The sequence below is a fragment of the Odocoileus virginianus genome, chromosome X (genome assembly GCF_023699985.2).
Source record: "Odocoileus virginianus isolate 20LAN1187 ecotype Illinois chromosome X, Ovbor_1.2, whole genome shotgun sequence".
Classification (NCBI taxonomy): domain Eukaryota; kingdom Metazoa; phylum Chordata; class Mammalia; order Artiodactyla; family Cervidae; genus Odocoileus; species Odocoileus virginianus.
The window spans coordinates 10460998-10484408 of record NC_069708.1 but is presented as its reverse complement, the minus strand read 5'-3'; the positions used below and the strand labels follow the sequence as shown (position 1 = coordinate 10484408).

Sequence of the window (23411 nt, the reverse complement as noted above, 5' to 3'; positions counted from 1 at the left end):
TAACCACCAGGAAGTCCGGAACCAGCCCCATTGTTGATCCATGTTCATCCTAAGTGAGGCAATTTAAAATTAGTGTTCTAGCATCAAAACATGTATATTATCTAGGGTGAAACAGATCACCAGCCCAGGCTGGATGCATGAAACAAGTGCTCGGGCCTGGTGCACTGGGAAGACCCAGAGGAATCGGGTGGAAAGGGAGGTGGGAGGGGGGATCGGGATGGGGAATACATGTAAATCCATGGCTAATTCATTTCAATGTATGACAAAAACCACTACAATATTGTAAAGTAATTAGCCTCCAACTAATAAAAATAAATGGAAAAAAAAATAAAATTAGTGTTCTATTTGGTGGCTCAGATGGTAAAGAATCTACTTGCAATGCTTGAGACCTGGGTTCAATCCCTGGGTTGGAAAGATCCCCTGGAGAAGGAAATGGCAACCCACTCCAGCATTCTTGCCCGGAGAATCCCATGGACAGAGGAGCCTGGTGGGCTACAGCCCATGGGGTCACAAAGAGTCAGACACAACTGAGCAACTGATACATAATACACACTGGTAATGAGAAAAAATGTATTACCTTGTATTTTCTTTTTTGATAATGGCTTATGCTATGGAAGAAAATGTATTCTGTCATATTGGAACCAGATGTCACAAAGGCTTTAAAATAGTATGATGTGAAAGTCTTATAGTGGCTTACCTGCTAGAAACAAAAGGATTGTAGAAGCAGATACCTAAAACAGAACTTATAGGGAAGCAGGGTTAGCATTAAAAATTGCAGTTTCATCAATAAGTTACATATGATGCCCTACTAGTGAGAACATTGATAACTATGATATTGTGTCTTATCAAGTAGACAAAGTTTTTCATTCCCAAAGTGGTAACATGTAGCTTGAAAAATGAACTCTGGTGTCAAAGATGAATAATTCTGAAGTAAAATTACTATTTTCTAATTCTAGAAAAGATCTCTTATGAGAGTATGTGTTTCTCCCATTTGAAACTGAAGGACTGTCAGCTACAAAACAAATAGGCATAATATCTATCATCATATTGCAATCATTGTTCATAAAAATAATGCTGATTAAATTCCCCATGCAATATAATCTAGTTCATATAAAGTGCTGTTTGTATTTCAAAAGAATAAGTATTTTGTGGTTGCTGCATTGTTTTCTACACATGTCAATTGGAAAAAAATATGTTCATCTTGTTTAAGTCTCCCATATACTTCCTGATGTATGTTTTTGCCAACTTGTTGTGTCACCTCCTGAGGGAGTGGTATTAAAATCTCCCATAAGATTATGAATTTATCTATTTCATCTTTTTATTCTATTAATTTTTATTTCTTATGTTTGGAGGCTATTAAGTGCATACAAATGTAGGACAGTTATGTCTACCTAATGAATTGAAAGAGATGGGAATATCAGACCACCTGACCTGCCTCCTGAGAAACCTATATGCAGGTCAGGAAGCAACAGTTAGAACCAGACATGGAACAACAGACTGGTTCCAAATAGGAAAAGGAGTATGTCAAGGCTGTATGTTGTCACCCTGCTCATTTAACTTATATGCAGAGTACATCATGAGAAACGCTGGGCTGGAAGAAGCACAAGCTGGAATCAAGATTGCCGGGAGAAATATCAATAACCTCAGATATGCAGATGACACCACCCTTATGGCAAAAAGTGAAGAGGAACTAAAAAGCCTCTTGATGAAAGTGAAAGAGGAGAGTGAAGAAGTTGACTTAAAGTTCAACAGTGGAGACTGTCAGATTTTCTTTTTGGGGCTCCAAATCACTGCAGATGGTGATTGTAGCCATGAAATTAACAGACACTTACTCCTTGGAGGGAGTGGCTCAGATAGTAAAGCGTCTGCCCTCAGTGCAGGAGACCGGGGTCTGATCCCTGGGTTGGGAAGATCTCCTGGAGAAGGAAATGGCAACCCACTCCAGTATTCTTGCCTGGAGAATCCCACGGATGGAGGAGCCTGGTAGGCTACAGGCTCATGGGGTCGCAAAGAGTCAGACACAACTGAGTGACTTCACTTTCACTTTACTCCTTGGAAGGAAAGTTATGACCAACCTAGATAGCATATTAAAAAGCAGAGACATTACTTTGCCAACAAAGGTCCGTCTAGTCAAGGCTATGATTTTTTCAGTGGTCATGTATGGATGTGAGAGTTGGACTGTGAAGAAAGCTGAGCGCTGAAGAATTGATGCTTTTGAACTGTGGTGTTGGAGAAGACTCTTGAGAGTTCCTTAGACTGCAAGATCCAACCAGTCCATCCTAAAGGAGATCAGTCCTGGGTGTTCATTGGAAGGACTGATACTGAAGCTGAAACTCCAATACTTTGGCCACCTGATGTGAAGAGCTGACTCATTGGAAAAGACCCTGATGCTGGGAAAGATTGAGGGCAGGAGGAGAAGGGGACAACAGAGGATGAGATGGCTGGATGGCATCACCGACTCCATGGACATGGGTTTGGGTGAACTCCAGGAGTTGGTGATGGACAGGGAGGCCTGGCGTGCTGCAATTCATGGGATTGCAAAGAGTCAGACATGACTGAATGACTGAACTAAACTGAACTGAATGAACTGACTCTTTTATCACCATGAAATGTCTGTCTTCTCCTCAAGTAATGCTTTGTGCCTGAGAGCCTACTTTGTCTGATGTTAATGTATGTATGCTATATATCTGATATTAACATATATGTATATGTGCATATATGTATTATTAATAAATAATATGTATATGATCATGTTGCATGGCATTTCCTTCCTGTCATTTTGCTTTCAACTTTTTACACTTTCCTAATAGTTTTTATGTGTCTCTGGTAAACAGCATATAGGTGGGTTAAGTTTTGTTTTGCCTTTGGTCTTTTAAGTGAAACATATGATCCAGTTATATTTATCATAATTATGATACATTGAGGTTTACATACATTATCTTAGTGGTCCCCAACCTTTTTGGCACCAGGGATCAGTTTCATGGCAGGCAATTTTTCCATGGATCTGGGGGTAGGGCATGGTTTGGGGATGATTCAAGCACACTACCTTTATTGTGCACTTTATTTCTACCATTATTACATCAACTCCACCTCAGATCATCAGGCATTAGATCTCAGAGGTTGGGGACACCTGTATTATCTTATTACTTGGTACATATTTGTCCCACCTTCATTATGCTATTTTTTTCCTCTCTGTTTATGCCTTCTTTTGAGTATTTTTATTACTCCATTTCTTCATTCTATTGGTTTGGTAGTTATGCTTTTTTTAAACTTTTCCTTTATTACTTACCATATATAAAATGTATCTTTGACTTGTCGAAATACAACTTGATACTTTTACCCATGTCATTGACAATGTAAGGGCCTTTGAACACTTTAATTCTATTTTCCTCTCAATTTATATTCTTATCCTGTATTTTAATTTGACATTATCTATTCAACTCAATAACCTCAGATATGCATATGACATCACCCTAATGACAGAAAGTGAAAAGGAAGTAAAGAGCTTCTTGATGAAGATGAAAGAGGAGAGTGAAAAAGCTGGCTTAAAACTCAACATTCATAAAACTAAAATCTTGACATCCAGTCCCATCACTTCATGGCAACTAGACGGGGAAACAATGGAATCAATGACAGACTAAATTTTCTTGGGTTCCAAAATCACTGCAGATGGTGACTGCAGCCATGAAATTAAAAGACAGTTGTTCCTTGGAAGAAAAGCTATGACAAACCTAGACAACATATTAAAAAGCAGAGACATGACTTTGCCAGCAAAGGTCCGTCTCGTCAAAGCTATGGTTTTTCCAGTAGTCATGTATGGATGTGAGGGATGGACCATAAAGAAGGCTGAACGCCAAAGAATTGATGCTTTTGAACTGTGGTGGGGGAGAAGATTCTTGAGAGTCCCTTGGACTGCAAGGAGATCAAATCAGTCAATCCTAAAGGAAATCAGTCCTGAATATCCATTGGAGGACAGATGCTGAAGCTGAAACTCCAATACTTTGGCCACCTAATGCAAAGAGCCGACTCATTAGAAAAGACCCTGATGCTGGGAAAGATTGAAGGCGGGAGGAGAAGGGGACGACTGAGGATGGGATGGTTGGATGGCATCACTGACTCTATGAATGTGAGTTTGAGCATGTTCCGGGAATTGGTGAAGGACAAGGAAGCCTAGCATGCTGCAGTCCACGGGGTTGCAAAGAGTCGGACACGACTGAGCGACCGAATAGCAACAGTTCAACTCCATGAGACATTATCATTATTGTTTTGTAGAGTTGATAGTCATTAAATTATCAAAAAATTTACTTCTTTATTTACTCATTTCTTCCTAATTTGCCCTAATTTCTTCCCAGGATTATTTGCTTTTGCCAAACTAATAAATTTTTGTATTCCTTGATGTGGAATTTTGAATTCCTTGACTTCTGTTGCTGACTAGTTTTCTCAGTTATTTGCCTAAATTTTTTATTACTTCATCTTTATTTTTGGAGGTTATTTTGCTAGGGACACATCCTAAGTTCATGGAAATTTTCTTCAGTATTCTGAAGGTGCCAAAATACATTGTCACTGAAGGCAAATGTATTGTCTGTCTGTGGTTTTCTATTGTTTCTGTGAGCAGTTAGATGTCAGTCTTCCTGTTTGACTTTTGTAGGTAATTTTTCTTCTGTGTTGGAAGGGGATGCTGCTTTGTAATTTTTCAGTTTCCTTTGGTTTTCAATCATTTTAGTGCAATGTGCCAAAATACAAGCTTTATTTTATTCACTCTGCATGGGAAATCTTAGGGATTCTCGGATCTGTGGCTTGCAATCTCTGCTGCATATCCTGTTTGCCTCTCTACATCCATTCTCTGCCTTGGGAAGCGTATATTGATTACTAATACAATAGCTCCCATGCCTTCTGATTTCCATTGATTGCAGCCAGTGAGGAGCATTAGTACGAGGTCAGAAGGAGAATGAAGAGATTAGGATAATCACTCCCCTGGCTCCCTTTTTTTGGACGTACCCTGGGTTTGCTGTATCCTTTGACAAAAGGGTACTACTCTTCCTCTCAAAGTGGCTTTCTTTACATCATTGTTTAAGCCTCTCTTTCCCCTTAAACTTATGGGGAAAGGACTGACAGTTCCACAGTTTCTCAGCCCAGGTTATTGCAATCTCACTTGTCATTCACCTGCCCACACCCATGTAATTAGTCCCCCTTATTTATTCATAAATAAGCCACCCTCAATTTATGCTAATTTGAGTATGCCACCTTCATCTTGGCAACCTGACTATACAGTAACTCGGATGAGAAGTAGTCTCTGATGGTTAGTTTAACTGTATTCTTATTGTGATGGTTAACTTTATATATCAAATTTTCTGAGCCACAGTTCCCAGATATTTAGTCAAACATTATTTTGAATATTTCAGTGGGGGTATTTTTGAATGAGATATACATTTAAGTCAGTGGACTCTGAGTAAAGCAGATTGCCTTCTATAATGTGGGTGGGTCTCATCTAATCAGTTGAAGGACTGAGTAAAACAAAAGGCTGACCTCCCTTTAGTAAAAGATAATTCTCTAGCAGACTGCCTTCTGACTTCATCTGCAACATAGGTTCTCCTGGTTCTACAGAAGGCTGCCTTTGGACTTGAAATGAATTTCTTTCCTGAATCTTCAGGGGGTGGCTTCCCCATCAGATTCTGGGTTCACCAAGCCTACCCAGTTGTGTGAGCCAATTCCTTAAGATAAATTCCTCCTCTGTATACATACATCCTGTTGGTCCTGTTTCTCGGGAGAACCCTGACTAACACAAGGCATTAGGAATTAGATCCTCATGAAATAAATCCTTAAGTGTTCATATTCTAAGGGAGCTCATGGATGATCTTCCTACTGAGAATCATGTGCATGAGTAATTCATGGCTTGAGGTGACATCATCATTACTCACATTATCAGCTGAGGGTGAAATGCATGTGGAGGGCAAGGTACTGGGGGGTCAAGGGGCTAGAGGGTAGTCTCAATGGTAACAAGAGCACTGAAGAGGAGTCTAGAGTCACCTGGAATCTTACTGTAACTTTGGAAAACACAGAAATTGAGAGTTATGAACACAAAATTTAAAACCTGCACTAAAACATTAGAAGGCCTCCAGGGCAAGTTTGAAGGAGTCCGCCATTTCCCACAATTGTACAACATCACATTGATCCATCACATAGGTGACTTTACAATGGCAATCACAAGCTCCATATAAATGTAATAAATGTGCAGTTTAAGATATGTTGCTAGACACACAGAGGTGACCCATCAACTACAGTATCATTCTGATGTGAAAACAAGTTGATCATGCAACCACCTGAAACCAAAAAAAAATTAGCTATAATTTGTGTCCTACATGAAATAGTGGAGTTACTAAGGGGAGAGGCTCAAGTAACATAAAATAGTTGTGAAAGTCTCTGCCTCTGTAGCTGGTCAAGAGGCTGAATGTTGAGGGCAAAAGTTGTAGACTGTATCAGGTTCCTGAACTATTCATTATGGATTGCCCATATCTACTTCCCCAACACACATCATTGTTAATAAATCCTTATTGAATTATTATACTTTGAGTGTTCATCTGCTTCCTGTAGAAGACCTGATTAATATGGTCCTTCAATCATTTTTGTTAGATAGTCAGCTATTATTTCATCAGATATTGCTTCTGTTCCTTCCCTCTCATCTTTTGGAACTACAATTATGCGTGTTAAACATTCTCATTATGTTCCTTTTAGTTCTATGATTTCTTGCATATTTTACATTCATTTATTTCCCATTCTGAATATTTTCTTGCAACCTATCTTTAAAATTACACTAATTAAATCTTCAGCTTTGTCTAAACTACTATAGAACCAATCCTTTAAAATTTTAATCTTGGTTATTGTGTTTACCACTTCTGGAAATTCCATTTGGATATTTTTGATAGTTTCTAGCTTTTTAAAAAAATTTTTATTTATTTATGGCTGTGCTGGGCCTTTGTTGCTGTACAAGGGCTTTCTCTAGTTACAGCCATCAGGGGCTACTCTCCAGTTATGGTGTTTTGGCTTCTCATTGCAATGATCTCTCTTGTGTGGAGCATGAGTTCTATGCGGAACATGGGTTCTATGAGAGCAGGCTTCAGTAGTTGCAGTAAGTGGGCTTAGTTGCCCTGTGACTTGTGAAATCTTCCCAGACCAGGGATCGAACCCATGTCCCCTGTTTTGGCAGGCAGATTCCCAACCACTAGATCACCAGGGAAGTCCTAGTTTCCAGTTCCTTGAGAAAATTCTCAATATTATCTCAAATGCATTAGGCATAGTTTTTTTTTTTAAAAAATATATTTTATTTGTTGTACCAGGTCTTAGTTGCAGAATGTGGGATCTAGTTCCCCTACCAAGGATTGAGCTGAGGTCCCCTCTGCATTGGAAGTGCAGAGTCCTAACCACTGGACAACTAGGGAAGTCCCAAAGCATAGTTATTTTAAAATCTACTGTATTCTGATAATGCCACCATCTAGATCCCTGGTTGAGTTGTTCCCATTGTCTGTTGATTTATGATAATATTTTGTCTGTTTATGTGCCTAGTTATATTTTATTCTGCATCTGATGATATATGTGAACAATTAAGGGTCTAACCTGAGATCTAGGATGATGTTTTCTTCCTCCAGAAAGAATGTACATTTGCTTCTAGAAGTTGGCTAGAGGCATTAGCAATGCCAGGTCATGTTAATTGGATTTCAAGACTTGGAGTGATTTAAAACTGAGCTTCGGGCTTCCCTGGTGGCTCAGTGGTAAAGAATCTGCCTTCCAATGCAGGAGAAGCAGGTTCAATCTCTGGGTCTGGCAGATCCCCTAGAGAAGGAAATAGCAATCTACTCGAGCATTCTTGCCTGGGAAATCCCATGGACAGAGGAGCCTGGCGGGCTACAGTCCTTGGGGTCACAAAAGAGTCAGTGCCAGCAAAAAACTGAGCTTCAATGCCTGCAAGATCAAATTTTATTGTTTTACACTATTTTTCTAGGGTGTAATCCTTGGATTCTCAACCCAAAATATGATTGTTATTAGAGATCTCCTCCTTGGCAGGGCACAAATCTGATTTTACCTCCTGGCTTATGAGCAAAAAGCTTTGCATCTTCTCTCCCCTCAGGGGGAAAATTTGTCCCAAATGCCCTGCTCATGCTTCAAAGTTTCATTCTTCTCCAGGTCTTAGATCCATGATTCTTCCTCGTGTTGTTGAAGCTCCAATTCCTTTGAGCAAATGATTATATTTTTGCACAGCCTTCCTAATTGGCAGTGAAAAGGTTAGTCCTAATTACTTAGACTACTATTACAGAAGCTTTTAAATATAAATTGAATGGCTTATAAAATGGGTCTAAATGTTTTATCAGTCACTTTTATGAAGAACACTTCTTAACAACAGAATCTATTTTTTTTTCATTTATCTTTATTAGTTGGAGGCTAATTACTTTACAATATTGTAGCGGGTTTGTCATACATTGACATGAATCAGCCATGGAGTTACATGTATTCCCCGTCCCAATCCCCCCTCCCACCTCCCTCTCCACCCCATCCCTCTGGGTCTTCCCAGTGCACCAGGCCTGAGCACTTGTCTCATGCATCCAACCTGGGCTGGTGATCTGTTTCACCCTAGATAATATACATGTTTCGATGTTGTTCTCTGGAAACATCCCACCCTCACCTTCTCCCACAGAGTCCAAAAGTCTGTTCTGTACATCTGTGTCTCTTTTTCTGTTTTGCATATAGGGTTATCATTACCATCTTCCTAAATTCCATATATATGTGTTAGTATGCTGTAATGTCCTTTATCTTTCTGGCTTACTTCACTCTGTATAATGGGCTCCAGTTTCACCCATCTCATTAGAACTGATTCAAATGAATTCTTTTTAACGGCTGAGTAATATTCCATGGTGTATATGTACCACAGCTTCCTTATCCATTCATATGCTGATGGGCATCTAGGTTGCTTCCATGTCCTGGCTATTATAAACAGTGCTGCGATGAACATTGGGGTGCACGTGTCTCTTTCAGATCTGGTTTCCTCGGTGTGTATGCCCAGCAGTGGGATTGCTGGGTCATATGGCAGTTCTATTTCCAGTTTTTTAAGAAATCTACACAATGTTCTCCATAGCGGCTATACTAGTTTGCATTCCCACCAACAGTGTAAGAGGGTTCCCTCTTCTCCACACCCTCTCCAGCATTTATTGCTTGTAGACTTTTGGATAGCAGCCATCCTGACTGGTGTGTAATGGTACCACATTGTGGTTTTGATTTGCATTTCTCTGATACTGAGTGATGTTGAGCATCTCTTCATGTATTTGTTAGCCATCTGTATGACTTCTTTGGAGAAATGTCTGTTTAGTTCTTTGGCCCATTTTTTGATTGGGTCATTTATTTTTCTGGAATTGAGCTGCAGGAGTTGCTTGTATATTTTTGAGATTAATCCTTTGTCTGTTGCTTCATTTGCTATTATTTTCTCCCAATCTGAGGGCTGTGTTTTCACCTTGCTTATAGTTTCCTTTGTTGTGCAAAAGCTTTTAAGTTTCATTAGGTCCCATTTGTTTATTTTTGCTTTTATTTCCAATATTCTGGGAGGTAGGTCATAGAGGATCCTGCTTCAATAACAGAATCTATTTAAATTTGGAGGATAAATAACTATTAAAATCTCTCAAACAGAAATTGCATATAGCTATTTTAAGCATAAATCCAGATATAAAATATTATCCATGAAAGCAAAATTGAGGGTCTCATTAAAACATTTGAATGGTTTCACTTGCAAGTTTTTACAAATTCAATGCTTGAAAATCTATGTATTTTATTTTTTCCTTACAATTAAATAACTTAAAGAAAAAATATATTTTTTAACCAAACACCATAAAAATGCCCCCAAAGCCTCTGTAGTTTACCCCATAGTGGTGAGTGCCCACATTTGTCATGCAGGAGACCAGACTTTGATTCCCTGATGGGGAGGCATGGAAATCTTTTTGGGGCTTCTCTGGTGGCGCAGATGGTAAAGAATCTGCCTGCAGTGCAGGAGACCCGGGTTCAATCCCTGGGTCAGGAAGATCCCTGGGAGAAGGGTTTGGCTACTCCCTCCAGTATTCTTGCCTGGATAATCCCATGGACAGAGGAGCCTGGTGTGCTACAGTCTGTGGGGTCGCAAGGAGTTTCACATGACTGAGCAACTACTACTTTCACTTTACCATGCAAATATTACTATTATATATGGACCACTGCATGAAAATAGTTGGTAAGGACTTTCCTACCAACACTTATTTCACATCCCCTTTTCCCTTCTAATAACACTTACTTTTCATCATAGAAGATGAAAATACAACACTTTTTTTGCATAGGTTTTGTTAAGGGATAAATGTGAGAGTTGGACTGTGGAGAAAGCTGAGCACTGAAAAATTGATGCTTTTGAACTGTGATGTTGGAGAAGACTCTTGAGAGTCCCTTGGACTGCAAGGAGATCCAACCAGTCCATCCTAAAGGAGATAAGTCCTGGGTGTTCATTGGAAGGACTGATGCTGAAGCTGAAACTCCAATACTTTGACCACCTCATGTGAAGAGTTGACTCATTGGAGAAGACCCTGATGCTGGGAGGGATTGGGGCAGGAGGAGAAGGGGGCGACAGAGGATGAGATGGCTGGATGGCATCACCAACTCGATGGACATGAGTTTGAGTAAACTCCAGGAGTTGGTGATGGACAGGGAGGCCTGGCATGCTGCGATTCATGGGGTTGCAAAGAGTTGGACACAACTGAGCGACTGAACTGAACTGAAATCTACATGACTAAATGTTGGTGATTGGGAGGGTCCTGAAGAGAAGACTCCCAGGAACTTGAAGGAAAGATTTGCCTTTCTAAGAAAAATCGATAAACCCAAGTCAATGTCCACTTTCTTCATTGGATGTGATACCTTCATTCCTTGTAATACCAGAACTGCTGCAGCTATGTATGACCATGACCAAATATTGCTGATATGCTGAGGATAATAGAACGGAAAGCTGGAAAGCACAAAGGCTCCAAAAACTTGTTGAGCTATTGAACCAACCCATAACGTGTCTACTGTTGTATTTCTGACTATATCAGAAAACAAAGGTCCTTAGTATTTCAGCTCATCTTATTTGAATCTTCTGTTTCTTGCAACCTGGATGCTAATAGCGCTATAGTGGTTTTAAAGCATGGTCCCCAGAGGATTTGACATGTATTGAATGCCAAATACTATAGAAAGGTAGGCAGCTTCTAGAAGCTAGAAAGGCAAGGAAATTGATTCTCCCTTGAGCCTCCAAAGGTAATGTAGTTCTACAGGCTCATTTTAGATTTCTGAACTTTGTGCTGCCTTAAGCCACAAAATTTATGATAATTTGTTACAGCAACAAGAGTAAACTAATACAGTGATTAAGAATTTGGGTGCTGCTATCAGCTTCCTAAGTTTAAATCCTTCTACTGCTCACTGGATATGAGACCTTGGGCAAATTAAACTCTCTACCCTGCAGTTTTGTCTCGAAAAATGGGATGATGGCAACAGAACCAAACCTGTTGGGTTGTCATGGGTTTAAATGAGAAACTACTTAGGAGTATCGGAAGCTTCACAATTTAAAAATAAATGTAACCATTGTTCTGCTAATATTTATAATTTAGTATATTTGTACCTTCTCTCCTATAAATCAAAGTGTTTTTTTTTACATAGTTATGGAGGAAGAAGGGTGTGAGAGCCTCTACCTACAGCATCTTATTTGATGCCAGAACCAGTCATAAAATAAGTATTATTTTGTTATCATATAGGAAAACTGAGGCTATGGGAGGTTAATTTTTCCAAGTGACATAGCTAGTAAGAAGACAAATCAAAGCAGTTTATTCACCATTGCATTCACTACATTTATTTGCTGGATGATGCACGAATATGTGCAAATAACCACTGCAGTGGGCACTCCTAAATAATGAGGATTCTAGACAGACTGACACTAGGTCACCCTATCTTGACCCTCACTGACACAGATCCTAGCTCTTTAAGAGCAAACTGTGGTTTCCAGAAAGGCTGGAGGCAACGGAGAGAGACACCCAGTCGCAGGAGCCCTGCAGGAAAGTGGTGATAGCGGGGCTGGGATGAGGGGAAAGGAAGGTGGTGCCACTGCGAGGACGCAAAGGCGGGGCCTGCGTGGGGAACGCCCCGGGCCAGGAACGGAGGCGGGGCCTCCCCCGAGGCCAGTGCGCGGCCGCGGAGCTTGACCCGCCCATAGCTCCGCCCCCCAGGAGACTCGGCGCCACCATGGAGGAGTACCATCGCCCCTGCGACGAGGTACCGCCCCTCCGCCGCCCCCGAGCGACCCCCGCCCCACCCGTTTCGGCGCTTTGTCTTGGCAGGGTGGTCTCCTGGCACCCGGCAGCCAGGAGAGTTGGGGTGCAGCGTCCTCCGTGCCCGGGTCCTCTCCACAGGGCCTGGGATCCGCCCCACCCTTCCCCGGCCCCCGACCCCCGACCCCGAGGCCTTGAGGGTGTGTTGAGAGTCGGGATGGCAGGGGCGACTGGGAGCTGGCAGTGGGGTCGGGGCCGAAGGTTGGAAGCCTTAACTTGGGGTGCGTGGGGTGGCGGGAGCCGCCCGTCTACAGGGCGGGCCTTGGGAACCGGTCTTCCTGGCTGCTTCCTCCGCCCCTTGGTGTCCCCAAAGCAGGTGCCACATCCCTGCCAAGCGAGGCCCTGGTGGCAGAGCCGCTCGCCCTTCCGGGCACTCTCGCTGGGGTGGTTTGGAAGGAGGTACTTTATGGATTAGGAGCCCTTGCTTATTGACTCAGGCTTCCCAAAACCTCACCAGAAGTCCGTGATGTCAATTGTCATCTTCCTGTTACCCCAGGGGGACTGTGACTTTCATGGCGCCTAAGGCAAAGTTAGAACTGCCAGAAATGACAGCCGCTCCACTTGAACTTGAACCCAGACCTCTGACTACACAGCTACAATTCTGGCTTCACTTTAACCAGGAGGAGGATGAGGCCTGTTGGATCCCAGCATAACCTGTGACAGGGCAGAACAAAGACATTTTCTGTCCAGTGGTAGCCACAGGTGAATGGTGCCATGAAATAAAACTAGGCAGGCGCATGGTGGAGGTGCAGCATAAAATGGTGTATTATTAGACCCCTGGAAGGGCATTCTGGACCATTCATCTTTAGGATGTGGGCTTTTGCAGAAGCTAAGATCACATTTAAACTCATTACTTCTATGATGCAGGTGGCATACACGCTTCAAGGTTAGTGGTTTTCTTATTTTAGAAATTGAAGCATAAGCAATTTCATCCTCAAGGCATATCCCCCGAAAGCACCAGTCTCCTGGCTCCTGAGAGGGTTCTGTACTGTGGTACCCCCTAAATGCCTATATTTTAAAAGAAATAAAATTACCTGTGTTACCATGGCTATCCAGTACAACCTGATTCCCTGGTGACCTTCCAAGTTGAATGGAAATGGACATCATTTAGTTTGTAGACCACTTTTGAAAATAGATAAGGACCTTATTTGAAGGTAAAATTATTTTAATAGGGGCAATTGTGACACCTGTTTTCATGATTATTCTGATGATTTAGGATGCTGTTGGGGAATTATCTGGTATAATCAAATAAGTTGAAAATATTTTAAATCTGTACTCAACAAGATACTTATTTTCAGAATTTACTTGGTCTTTGAACTATTTTGTTGTATAGTGGGATTTACAAACATGCTGATGTCATAAAGCACCTAAAAAATGTCTCCATGGAAACAAGTCACATACTACCTGAAATGTTTTGGTTTAGATTGTGATTTTATCACATAACCTAGTTCTTAACTCTAGGACATTTATTAGTCATTAATAGTTGCTTTTAACTCAAGATTGTATCAGGCCACTCCCCAGGAAAGACGAAGTTGCCAGACTTGTTGTATTATGGGCATAGATTAAAGGTCTAAATATTATTTGTATGTTATAAAGTGACAGTAATTTGGAATGATCAAGTATTTTCATAAACTTTAACTCAGGAAAGCCACATAAATTGCCAAGCATAAGAACAAAATTCAAACTTATCAGCATTCATTTTTCATGGCCCCCCTCATTATTATTTAGTCACAACTATTTCCTGTGTACTGATAACACATCATATGTCTATCTCCTGTTTCCTGAGCTTTACAACCCAATGATCTGCAGTCTGGGTGTTCATCAGAATCACCAGGAAAGCACTTTTTTTTTTCCTTGTGCTGCCCATATCTTTGTAAAAAAATTTTATTTTATATTGGAGTATAAGTTGATTTACAGTGTTATGTTAGTTTCAGGTGTACAACAAAATGATTTAGTTATACATATATGTATTCTTTTGTTTTTTGTTTTTTTCATATATGTATTCTTTTTCAGATTCTTGTCCCATATAGGTTATTATAGAATATTAACTTGAGTTCCCTGTGCTATATAAATAGGTTCTTGTTGATTATCTATTTTATATATAGTAGTGTGTATATGAGTGCTCACGTGCTCAGTCATGTCTGACACTTTTGCGACCCAAGGGCTGTAGCTCACCAGACTCCTCTGCCCATGGAATTTTCCAGGCAAGAATACTGGAGTGGGATGCTGTTTCCTCCTCCAGGGGATCTTCCCAATCCAGGGATGGAACCCTCATCTCTTGCGTCTGCTGTGTTGGCAGGCAGATTCTTTACCACTGGCACAACCTGGGAAGCCCCACATGAGTAAAGCGCTTTAAAAAAAATGTTGCCTAGGCTCTGCCCGAGATCTATTAAGTGAAAATCTCCAGGGAGGTAGGTGGCATGGCATTTTGCGATTTTACAGATCAAGGTGGGATTAGTAGTCTCAGTAGTCTTAATGCTCCTTTTCGCTGTGGTCCCATCACTAATACCTGTCTAGGCCAGCCTAGGGTATTCTGTATAGCGTCGTAGCTCCCAGGAGAAGGAAGTCTGTGTTGCAAGCAACTCTATCTTTTGTTTTCCATCTTTAGGTTGGCTTCAATGCTGATGAAGCCCACAATATCGTTAAAGAGGTGAGTTACATATCTTGTTTATCTTGAAGATTGATGCATTGGTTGAAATTTTTAAAAACTGTGTTTTCACTTTCAGTACAAAGTTAAAAGTCTGAGTATTAAAACAAGATTTTTAATGTTCATTCACTAATTCTTTATAGGGGTGCTTCTGTGTTTGTTATATTGCATGCTGTCAGTCATATTGTATGCTGTCAGGCATCTTAGGGCTTACCCTGAAAGGGATATTTAAGTGTTGATCTAGAATATTGGCTTGCTGTCTTCTAAAGCTGATTCTCTATCTTTTGAATAAAATAACTTTTATTCCAATAGGGCCAAATATTATTCTAAATGTTTAATAGTTCAGAATCACATATTAGAACTTTGTAGCCAGGAATATTTCATTATTAAAACAAAATGCAGGGACTTGCCTAGCAGTCCAGTGGTTAAGATTTTGCCTTCCAGTGCAGGGGGCATGGGTTTGATCCCCCCTGAAAAAAAATAGAAGCAATATTGTAACAAATACAATATAGAGTTAAAAATACTAAACCACCTTAAAATTAGTTTTTTAAAATGAAATCATGATTTAAAAAATGCAAAGTTTTCCATCCTTTGACAATGCAGAAGCACAAATGAGGGCATTGGGGAGGTGGAAGATAGCATGGATCATGGGAGGGCAGGAGTGATAGCAGCCTCATTTTTCAAAGTGGAAAGTCAAGAAAGACTGTCCTTGCTGGATGGAACATGAAGCAAAGGATGCTGAGGTATTGGAGGAGTCTCTTCAGTGGTACCTGCTTCTTTTCACACATTATGAACCACATGAAAAGACTAAAGAGTGACTAGAAGGAGAATCAAATACCACCTTTGTTACTGGTTAAAAACTAGATTAAAGATTGGGGCTTCCCTGGTGACTCTGTGGTCAAGAATCCACCTGCCAATTCAGGAGATGTGGGTGTGATCCCCGGGTTGGGAAGGTCCCCTGGAGGAGGAAATGGAACCCACTCCAGTATTCTTGCCTGGGAAATTCCATGGACAGAAGAGCCTGGTGGGCTACAGTCCATGGGGTTTCAAAAGAGGCACGACTGAAGGACTGAGCAACAACGAGAAGATCAGAGATGGGAGCTTGTTTTTCAAACTGCGTACCGGTTCAGTTCAGACCTCTGAAGAGGCATCCAGGGAAAAGTTAGAGTCAGCAGAGAGAAACACTTAACCAGGCTGGTGCCTTTCGTTGCTTTGGGTGAAGAGGGAAGGAGAAACCCAATACTCAAGTCCAAGGTATTTGGAGACTGGCTCTCCCAGATGAGAAGGGTGGAGCATCAGCAGGTAACTCTCTCCTCCTCCATGGGGTGACCAGGAAAAATCCTCTGTGTGGAAGGAAACATCCAGAGTAGAAAAGAAACATGCTCCTAATGGTGTAAATATACTGAAGTAAGAATAGTGAATTCATTATATTGAGGGGACATGGTTTGGGGGCAGGAGGTGGCAGGTGGTCACAGGGAACTAAATTTTCATGTCATAACAATAAAAACATTATTTGGAGATATGTAAGGGACCCTTAAGAGATTTAAAAAACCAGTGGTACCCTAAAAGTGTTTGCTCTGCAGAAGGGGGCTAAGGATGGGGGGGGAAGTAGGGAGGAGAGGATTTTTGCTTTTCATTGTAAACTCTTCTGTTGGATTTTTCAACCCACCCATGCATGGGTTACTTAAATAGTCTATTCAGGTAAAAGAACCATGCTTCTTAAAATGTGATACACATACTTAGTGGTGGCTAGGTGGTTCTAGAAGCAGCCAGTCACTGAGTGTGTTTTAGGGCATAAGTTTACTTCTATACTTGCAAGAAGGAGTCAAGTAATATAAATAACCATTTTCAAATACGGATAACAAACGGATACAAATGGATACACTACGGAGTCAAAAACAAGCTTCATTTGAAAATTTCATATGAAATAGGAGACTTGAAAGACATCTCAGGTTTCCCACAGGTGGCATTTAGCTACTACTCTATTCTCTTTCCTCTCCCTGAGCCAACTCTGTCTGCTATTGAGGCATTAAAAAGTTGAGGGGGAGAGGTGTGGGAGGGAGGGAAGGTGGATAGAGAGTGGGGTGGGGAGAGAGAGCACTAGAGCACTACTGAAAACATTTCAGCACTTCCCGGATGACTATAATTTCAGTAGGCATTTTTGTTTTTCTTATCTTTTGCCAGTCTCCTTATTTTCTTAGAGTCCTTGCTCTGAGCTCCTCTACTAATATATTTTTCCTGCTGAAGTCTTAGAGCCACTCACTCATCAGTGATACGCATATATTTTATTCATTGTCAGTAACAGAATTTGCCACAAACACATTTTGGTAGAAAAAGTGGGTTACAAATGGAATTAACTTGGAGCTTAATCTAAAGTACATTTGATTCAGGATGTCCAGAGAGTATATCAACACCAATATTACTTCAACAGCAATCATGTATGGAGTGCCTGCTACGTGCCCGACTTCTGAGTTTGGCCCTGTGGATACAGAGCAGGTTAAGGACCTCATTATCTAGTAGGTCTCCTGGTTAATGGTAATGAAGAGGCTAAATGTTAATTAATAGTAATTAGCAGGGTTATTTACAATGGCAGCCACAGGCCCCAGACGTTTCTGTTGTTTCGAACAGAACCTGAAGTGGTTCTATTAGATCATGTGAAAGGGAACAAGGGCTTTTGTTTCTCATTAAGGTATGGCGGTCTAGGGAGAGGCAGAGGCTTCCCAAAGACTGTCAGCTTGGGAATGGTAAAGCCAAAATGAAATTGCTGGCCCACTGACCCTTGGGCCACTGACTCTCCTAACTCTTCATGTTATTGAACATCCTGGGAGAATAATTTGAGCCATGTTACTTTCTTCAGTCCTTCTAAATTTCTTTTTTTTTAAATCCCTCTAAATTTCATTTCTCTTTTTACAGTTCATGATTAGTGAAGATATTATACTATCCAGCTTAGGATTCCATATTAATTAATGCCTCTTGCAGGCATGCTCTTCACTGTCTGAGCCACCAGGGAAGCCCATTAATGTCTCTGCATGCGTGCTCAGTCGTGTCCAACTCTTTGTTACCCCTTGGACCATAGCCTGCAAGGCTCCTCTGTCCATGGGATTTTCCAGGCAAGAATACTGGAGTGGGTTACCATTTCCTTCTCCAAGGGATCTTCCTGGCCCAGGGATTGAACCCGCATCTCCTGTCTCTTACATTGGCAGGTGGATTCTTTACCAATGAGCCACCTGGGAAGCTATTAATGCCTGTACTATAGTCCAGTTGTAGTAAATGAAAGCTGTGTACCTGTGTGTGTGTCTGTCTTATTAAGCTTATGAATGAACTGAATAAATGCTTTACTCTCCTGGCTCTGTCACTTGAACTAAAATAAGCCAAATAAGTCAAGAGAAAGACAAATACTATATGATCTCACTTATATGTGGAATCTGAAAACCCCCAAACTCATAGAAGCAGTAGAATGATAATTGTCACAGGGTGGGGAAAATGTCAGTCAGAGGGTACAAACTTCTAGTTATAAGATAAATAAGGAACAGCATCGAAACATGTATATTATCAAGGGTGAAACAGATCACCAGCCCAGGTGGGATGCATGAGACAAGTGCTCGGGCCTGGTGCACTGGGAAGACCCAGAGGGATCGGGTGGAGAGGGAGGTGGGAGGGGGGATCGGGATGGGGAATACATGTAACTCCATGGCTGATTCATGTCAATGTATGACAAAAACCACTACAATATTGTAAAGTAATTAGCCTCCAACTAATAAAAATAAATGGAAAAAAAAAGATGAATAAGGGACTTCCCTGCTGGTTCAGTGGTTGGGAATCTGCCTGCCAATGCAGGGGACACGGGTTTGATCCCTGGTCTGGGAAGATTCCATATGCCATGGGGCAACTAAGCCCTTGTGCCAAAACTACTGAGCCTGCACTCGAGCCTGTGCTCCCCAATAAGAGAAGCCACCACAACAAGAAACCCTCACATCGCAGCTAGAGAGCAACCCCCACTCAGCGCAACCAGAGAAAGCCCAGGGGCAGCAACGAAGACCAAAAACACCAAAAAAATAATAATTAATTTTTAAAAATGCATATGTTCTAAGGATCTAATATACACTATGGTGCCTATAGTTAACAGTGCTAAAGGTTGCTAAAGTAGATCTTCAGTGTTCTCAACACACACACACACAAACCACGTGAGAAAGTGAATGTGTTAACTAACCTTATTGTGGCAGTTGTTTCGTAATATAACATGTCAGATCATCACATGGTATACCTTAAACTTATACAATGTTGTGTGTCAATTATATCTCAGTAAAATTGGAAAAATAACAGCAATAATGATATGACAATAATAATGTCTGTCATTACTTACGTGTTTATTCTGTGGCAGTCACTGTGTTTGGGCACATGGCTTTCCTTCCCTCACTACATCAAAAACAACTTGCTAAGATGAGGCTGTTATGCCTACTTTAAGGATTAGGAAAATAGGGGTTTCAAGAGATTAAGTCACTTGCAAAAGGTCACACAAGGGTGGGAGAGGTGACCTTAAAACCTAAGACTGTGATGCTACACCAGTGCTCTTCATCAAGTATCAGAAGTGGATGCTAGTAAACACTATGGGAAAATATTTAACTGTCTGTTTCTAGAGCGCCTGAAAAGTAGTGTTAGTTGATGATTCACTTTTAGTGGTAGGTGTGCTTGCTTTTTGATAGCTAAGCAGTTACCTAATATAGATGAAAATATAATTATTGTACATGAGAAATATATTTTTTCATTGGTCTCCTTTGTTTCTAGCATCCGAAACCTAGGTCAAATCCCAGCTGTTGCAAAGCCATTCTTTAACCAATTGATATCACCCTTTTAAAATCACCCCTCTCATAATCATTTTACAACATAACTTATCACCCTTGATTGGTCTTCCTTGTGTGATAGAGTTCTTTTATTAGCTTCTCTGCTAGGCTGTTGAGTTCTTTACAGTAGAGGCCATATCAAATTTATCTTTATATGGCCTGTAATATCTCAGAGTGAGATAATGCATGCAGAAATGCTTTGAAAATTCTCCAACAGTTAGAGACAATGCATAATATTTACCAGATGCATATTTTCTAAAATGTTTTATTGGGTTATATTTTATATTTTGAATAAATCTTTTTCTGCGATATGTGTATAATTGTCCTCTGCCCTTCTAGTGTATTGATGGGGTCTTGGGAGGTGAAGACTATAATCAGAACAATATCAACCAATGGACTGCAAGCATAGTGGAACAATCCTTAGCACATCTGGTTAAGTTGGGAAAAGCTTATAAGTATATTGGTAAGTATTGGTGTCCTTCCTCATTAGTTTACTCACTTGCATCTCTGTGGTTTTCTCTGAATTTAGAGAATGTAAATGAATGATAGACCCTCAAGTTGGATACTAATAGGATTTGAAGGATTTTTGACTTATTCATCCCCAAATAAGCTGTGATAATACCTGAAAGATGGAGGAGATCTCTTGCTACTCAAAAGCAGTTTGGGCTCCTGCCAACTGTCTACTTGTCTTGGTAGCATCACCTTTTACATTTGCACTGGTTATTTTCACTGAAACTGCCTCAGCCCTACTGTCTTTTCAGTGGTGCCTTGCTTCCTTACCTGTGGGATTGTGAGGTGACACATAATATTGATTTTGTTTCTGTGTCTGAATTATGCCTGTGGGACAAAGCACATGATTTGGCCCACATTTTTCCTGTGGTACAATTACCATTGGTTATGGCGCTGGGCAACAAACAGACTGGATCCAGTGGGGTCTCAATTGTGGTAATAAATCAGCAAAATGAGAGACTTATGTTTTTCAATCGATTCACTGAATGCTTTGTTTTCTGTTATTTGTTTATTTATATAGCATTTACTGCTCTGAACTCAAACACTTATTTTTCCTTTTAAGTGTTCTCACCCTGCATCTTTATTTTTAGTGACCTGCGCAGTGGTCCAGAGGAGTCCATATGGCTTTCACACAGCCAGCTCATGTTTTTGGGACACCACATCTGATGGTAAGAGACTTTGTATGTGCATGCTAAGTCACTTCAGTTGTATCCGAATGTTTGTGACCCCATGGACTGTAGCCCACCAGGTTCCTTTGTCTATGGGATTTCCCAGGCAAGAATACTAGAGTGGGTTGCCATTTCCTACTCCAGGGGATCTTCCTGCCCCAGGGATCGAACCCACATCTCTTATGTCTCTTGCACTGGCAGGCAGGTTCTTTACCACTAGCACCACCTGGGAAGCCCTAAGAGACTTTAAGCTGACTCAAACAAAATCCAACTTCTAGCAAAGTTAAATAGTGGTCCTTGTTATGAAATCTTTATTTATCTCTACTTAAATTCCCACAAGACTTGATCAACAGAATTGCTTTATACCTAGTGGCAAGTCTGCTATCAGACAAATAGGAAATGGGAAGAGCTAATGGGTTACAGGAAATATGATATTAAAACCTATGAAAAACGTATATATATTCCTGGTAATTTTGATGTTTTGATGTTTCTGAGTCCTTTCGTTGTGTGTTTTCAGGAACCTGCACTGTAAGATGGGAGAACCGAACCATGAACTGTATCGTCAACGTTTTTGCCATTGCTATTGTCCTGTAGCTGGCTAAAAATACTCGGCCAAAGCCATTAACCTAAGAATTTGTCAGTGTATCCTTTCTAAAAAGAGTAACAGTTACTTATTCATATGCTAGATGACAAGTGTGCAATATGCTTCAAAACTATCAACAAAAACTGAATAGTGCAAGCAAGCAGTCTCGTAGGAAGTTGGCAGATTTTCTTATCTTCCATACAGAATCATTTAAATAGGGAAAACTTAATGTTAGCAAAAAACAAATATAGAACTATGGCATGACATGAAAATACACTCTTAAATTTACACCAGCTTTTCACTAACAATATGTATGTAAGGAGATGGGGAAATCGATGCAGATAATTAAATTTTCTTTCAGCTAGAAAAGTTAACAGGGATAAATATATGAACAAAAATGCTGCAAGGATAAATGTGGAGAAAATGATAAAAATCAGTTAATGCTTACTTTTTATTTCTCCTTCTCAGTTGTATGTATGATTTAGTGGAAAGTAATCCCAACCTTTTTTTTTTCATCAACTAGTAGCAACTGTTATTATTAACTTGTTTACCTTTTCTGAGGATAGTTAAATCATTTCTTAAAATTTAAAATTCTTAGATTTATATCTGAGGGCGAATTGAATTGGGTAACCTGAATTCCCTAGGTAAACAAAATTAGTTACAGCATATGATGAAAGTATAAGACTCTAACAGCTGCCTTACAATTCATTCATTCCAGATGGAAGAAGCATTTATTGAATGTCTATTATGAGCTATTTCTCTGCGAATCATAGTTATCAATATGCTGTTCAAACTTTCTTTTGGTACCTAGTCAGTTGGACAACATTTATGTCTAGGAAAGAGGAAAAAATGTTGTTTTACAAGAGAGGAAAAAAGTGAGTCTGGTTATCCAAGTAGGAATAAGCAAATGAAAAGCACTTATTACTGACAGAGAATTATTCATGTAGTTTTAAGAATGGCTCCTAGCAAGCAAAAGCTGCATAAAATATGCAACTCTTAGTTAAAGGCCTTATTATCAGTCTAATACATAAGTAGTAAATTTCATCATGGCTTTAGTTGCAATCATCTGTAAATAATTTTAAGTACTTATGAGGGGTTCAAATTGAGTAAAGTGTAAATTAAAAGTATACAATCATTAGCAGGTTATTGAATATCTCAGGGCTTATGAAATGTAGTTAAATTTGTGAAAGAAATAACTGATAAAAAATTAGGGTACACAGCTGGCCACCAAATGCAAAGTCAATCTGCTATTTAACCTTGAAAACAAAATCAGTTTTGCATATTACCACTAATACATGTAGGGAGTGGAACCATGAGTCATTGAATTCCAGGGGGAAGGGAAGGCTTAGTGTTGACAATGTTGAGAGAGTATTCTTGTAGGCATGCTATGTGCATGTTTGATATTTTGCTGAGTAACAATAATTGTTCAGTGTTGAAGAAGATGATTAAGAAAATACAAGGATAGAGTTTAATGTAGTGATCTACACTTTGGCACATTAAATTTTTCAGTCATTACTTTTATGTTAGTTTACACTGCTGGCTTTGGTGCCCTTGAAGATTATAATAGTGACCAAAATATATCTGTGCAGTTAAGGCTCGCTTTTGATTATTGTTATTGAAGCCTGATTTTAAGAGAATAATAATCAAAAATACCTCGTGAACTTGCTGTCTGTTCTGTTTCTAGTTAAAATGTAATAAAGATTATCTTCCTGCACTGTATGTTTGCTTCTGGATGATCTTTGAATAAGAAATGACATCGTCTTTAAGAAATTCTAAATAATAAGAATGGGGACGTGAAATGAATGTTGG

At 40.2% G+C, this 23411-nt stretch overlaps 2 protein-coding genes across 3 annotated transcripts in view; one reads left to right on the top strand and one right to left on the bottom strand.

Annotated features, from left to right (window-relative positions):
* Nucleotides 1-23411, bottom strand: part of SYTL5 (synaptotagmin like 5) — a 376311-nt gene that overhangs the window by 322486 nt on the left and 30414 nt on the right. The gene's annotated exons all lie outside the window — the stretch shown is intronic.
* DYNLT3 (dynein light chain Tctex-type 3) lies at nt 12222-23321 on the top strand. Of its 2 annotated transcripts, XM_020901490.2 has the most exons (5): nt 12222-12297; nt 14962-15003; nt 20181-20304; nt 20942-21019; nt 21537-23321. In XM_020901490.2, the coding sequence occupies exons 1-5, from the start codon at nt 12268-12270 to the stop codon at nt 21611-21613; spliced, it is 351 nt and encodes a 116-aa protein (XP_020757149.1). In that variant the 5' UTR covers nt 12222-12267; the 3' UTR covers nt 21614-23321. The 2 variants fall into 2 exon arrangements, with proteins under 2 accessions (XP_020757149.1, XP_070318018.1); XM_070461917.1 differs by lacking the exon at nt 14962-15003 and having other exon boundaries at nt 12224-12297.

Bases quoted from the DNA above. Each gene is read 5' to 3' on its own strand.
- DYNLT3 (XM_020901490.2), top strand. From the start codon at position 12,268: ATGGAGGAGTACCATCGCCCCTGCGACGAG. The intron at 15,004-20,180 runs GTGAGTTACATA...CTGCCCTTCTAG, and splicing joins CCCACAATATCGTTAAAGAG to TGTATTGATGGGGTCTTGGG. The intron at 21,020-21,536 runs GTAAGAGACTTT...GTGTGTTTTCAG, and splicing joins TTGGGACACCACATCTGATG to GAACCTGCACTGTAAGATGG.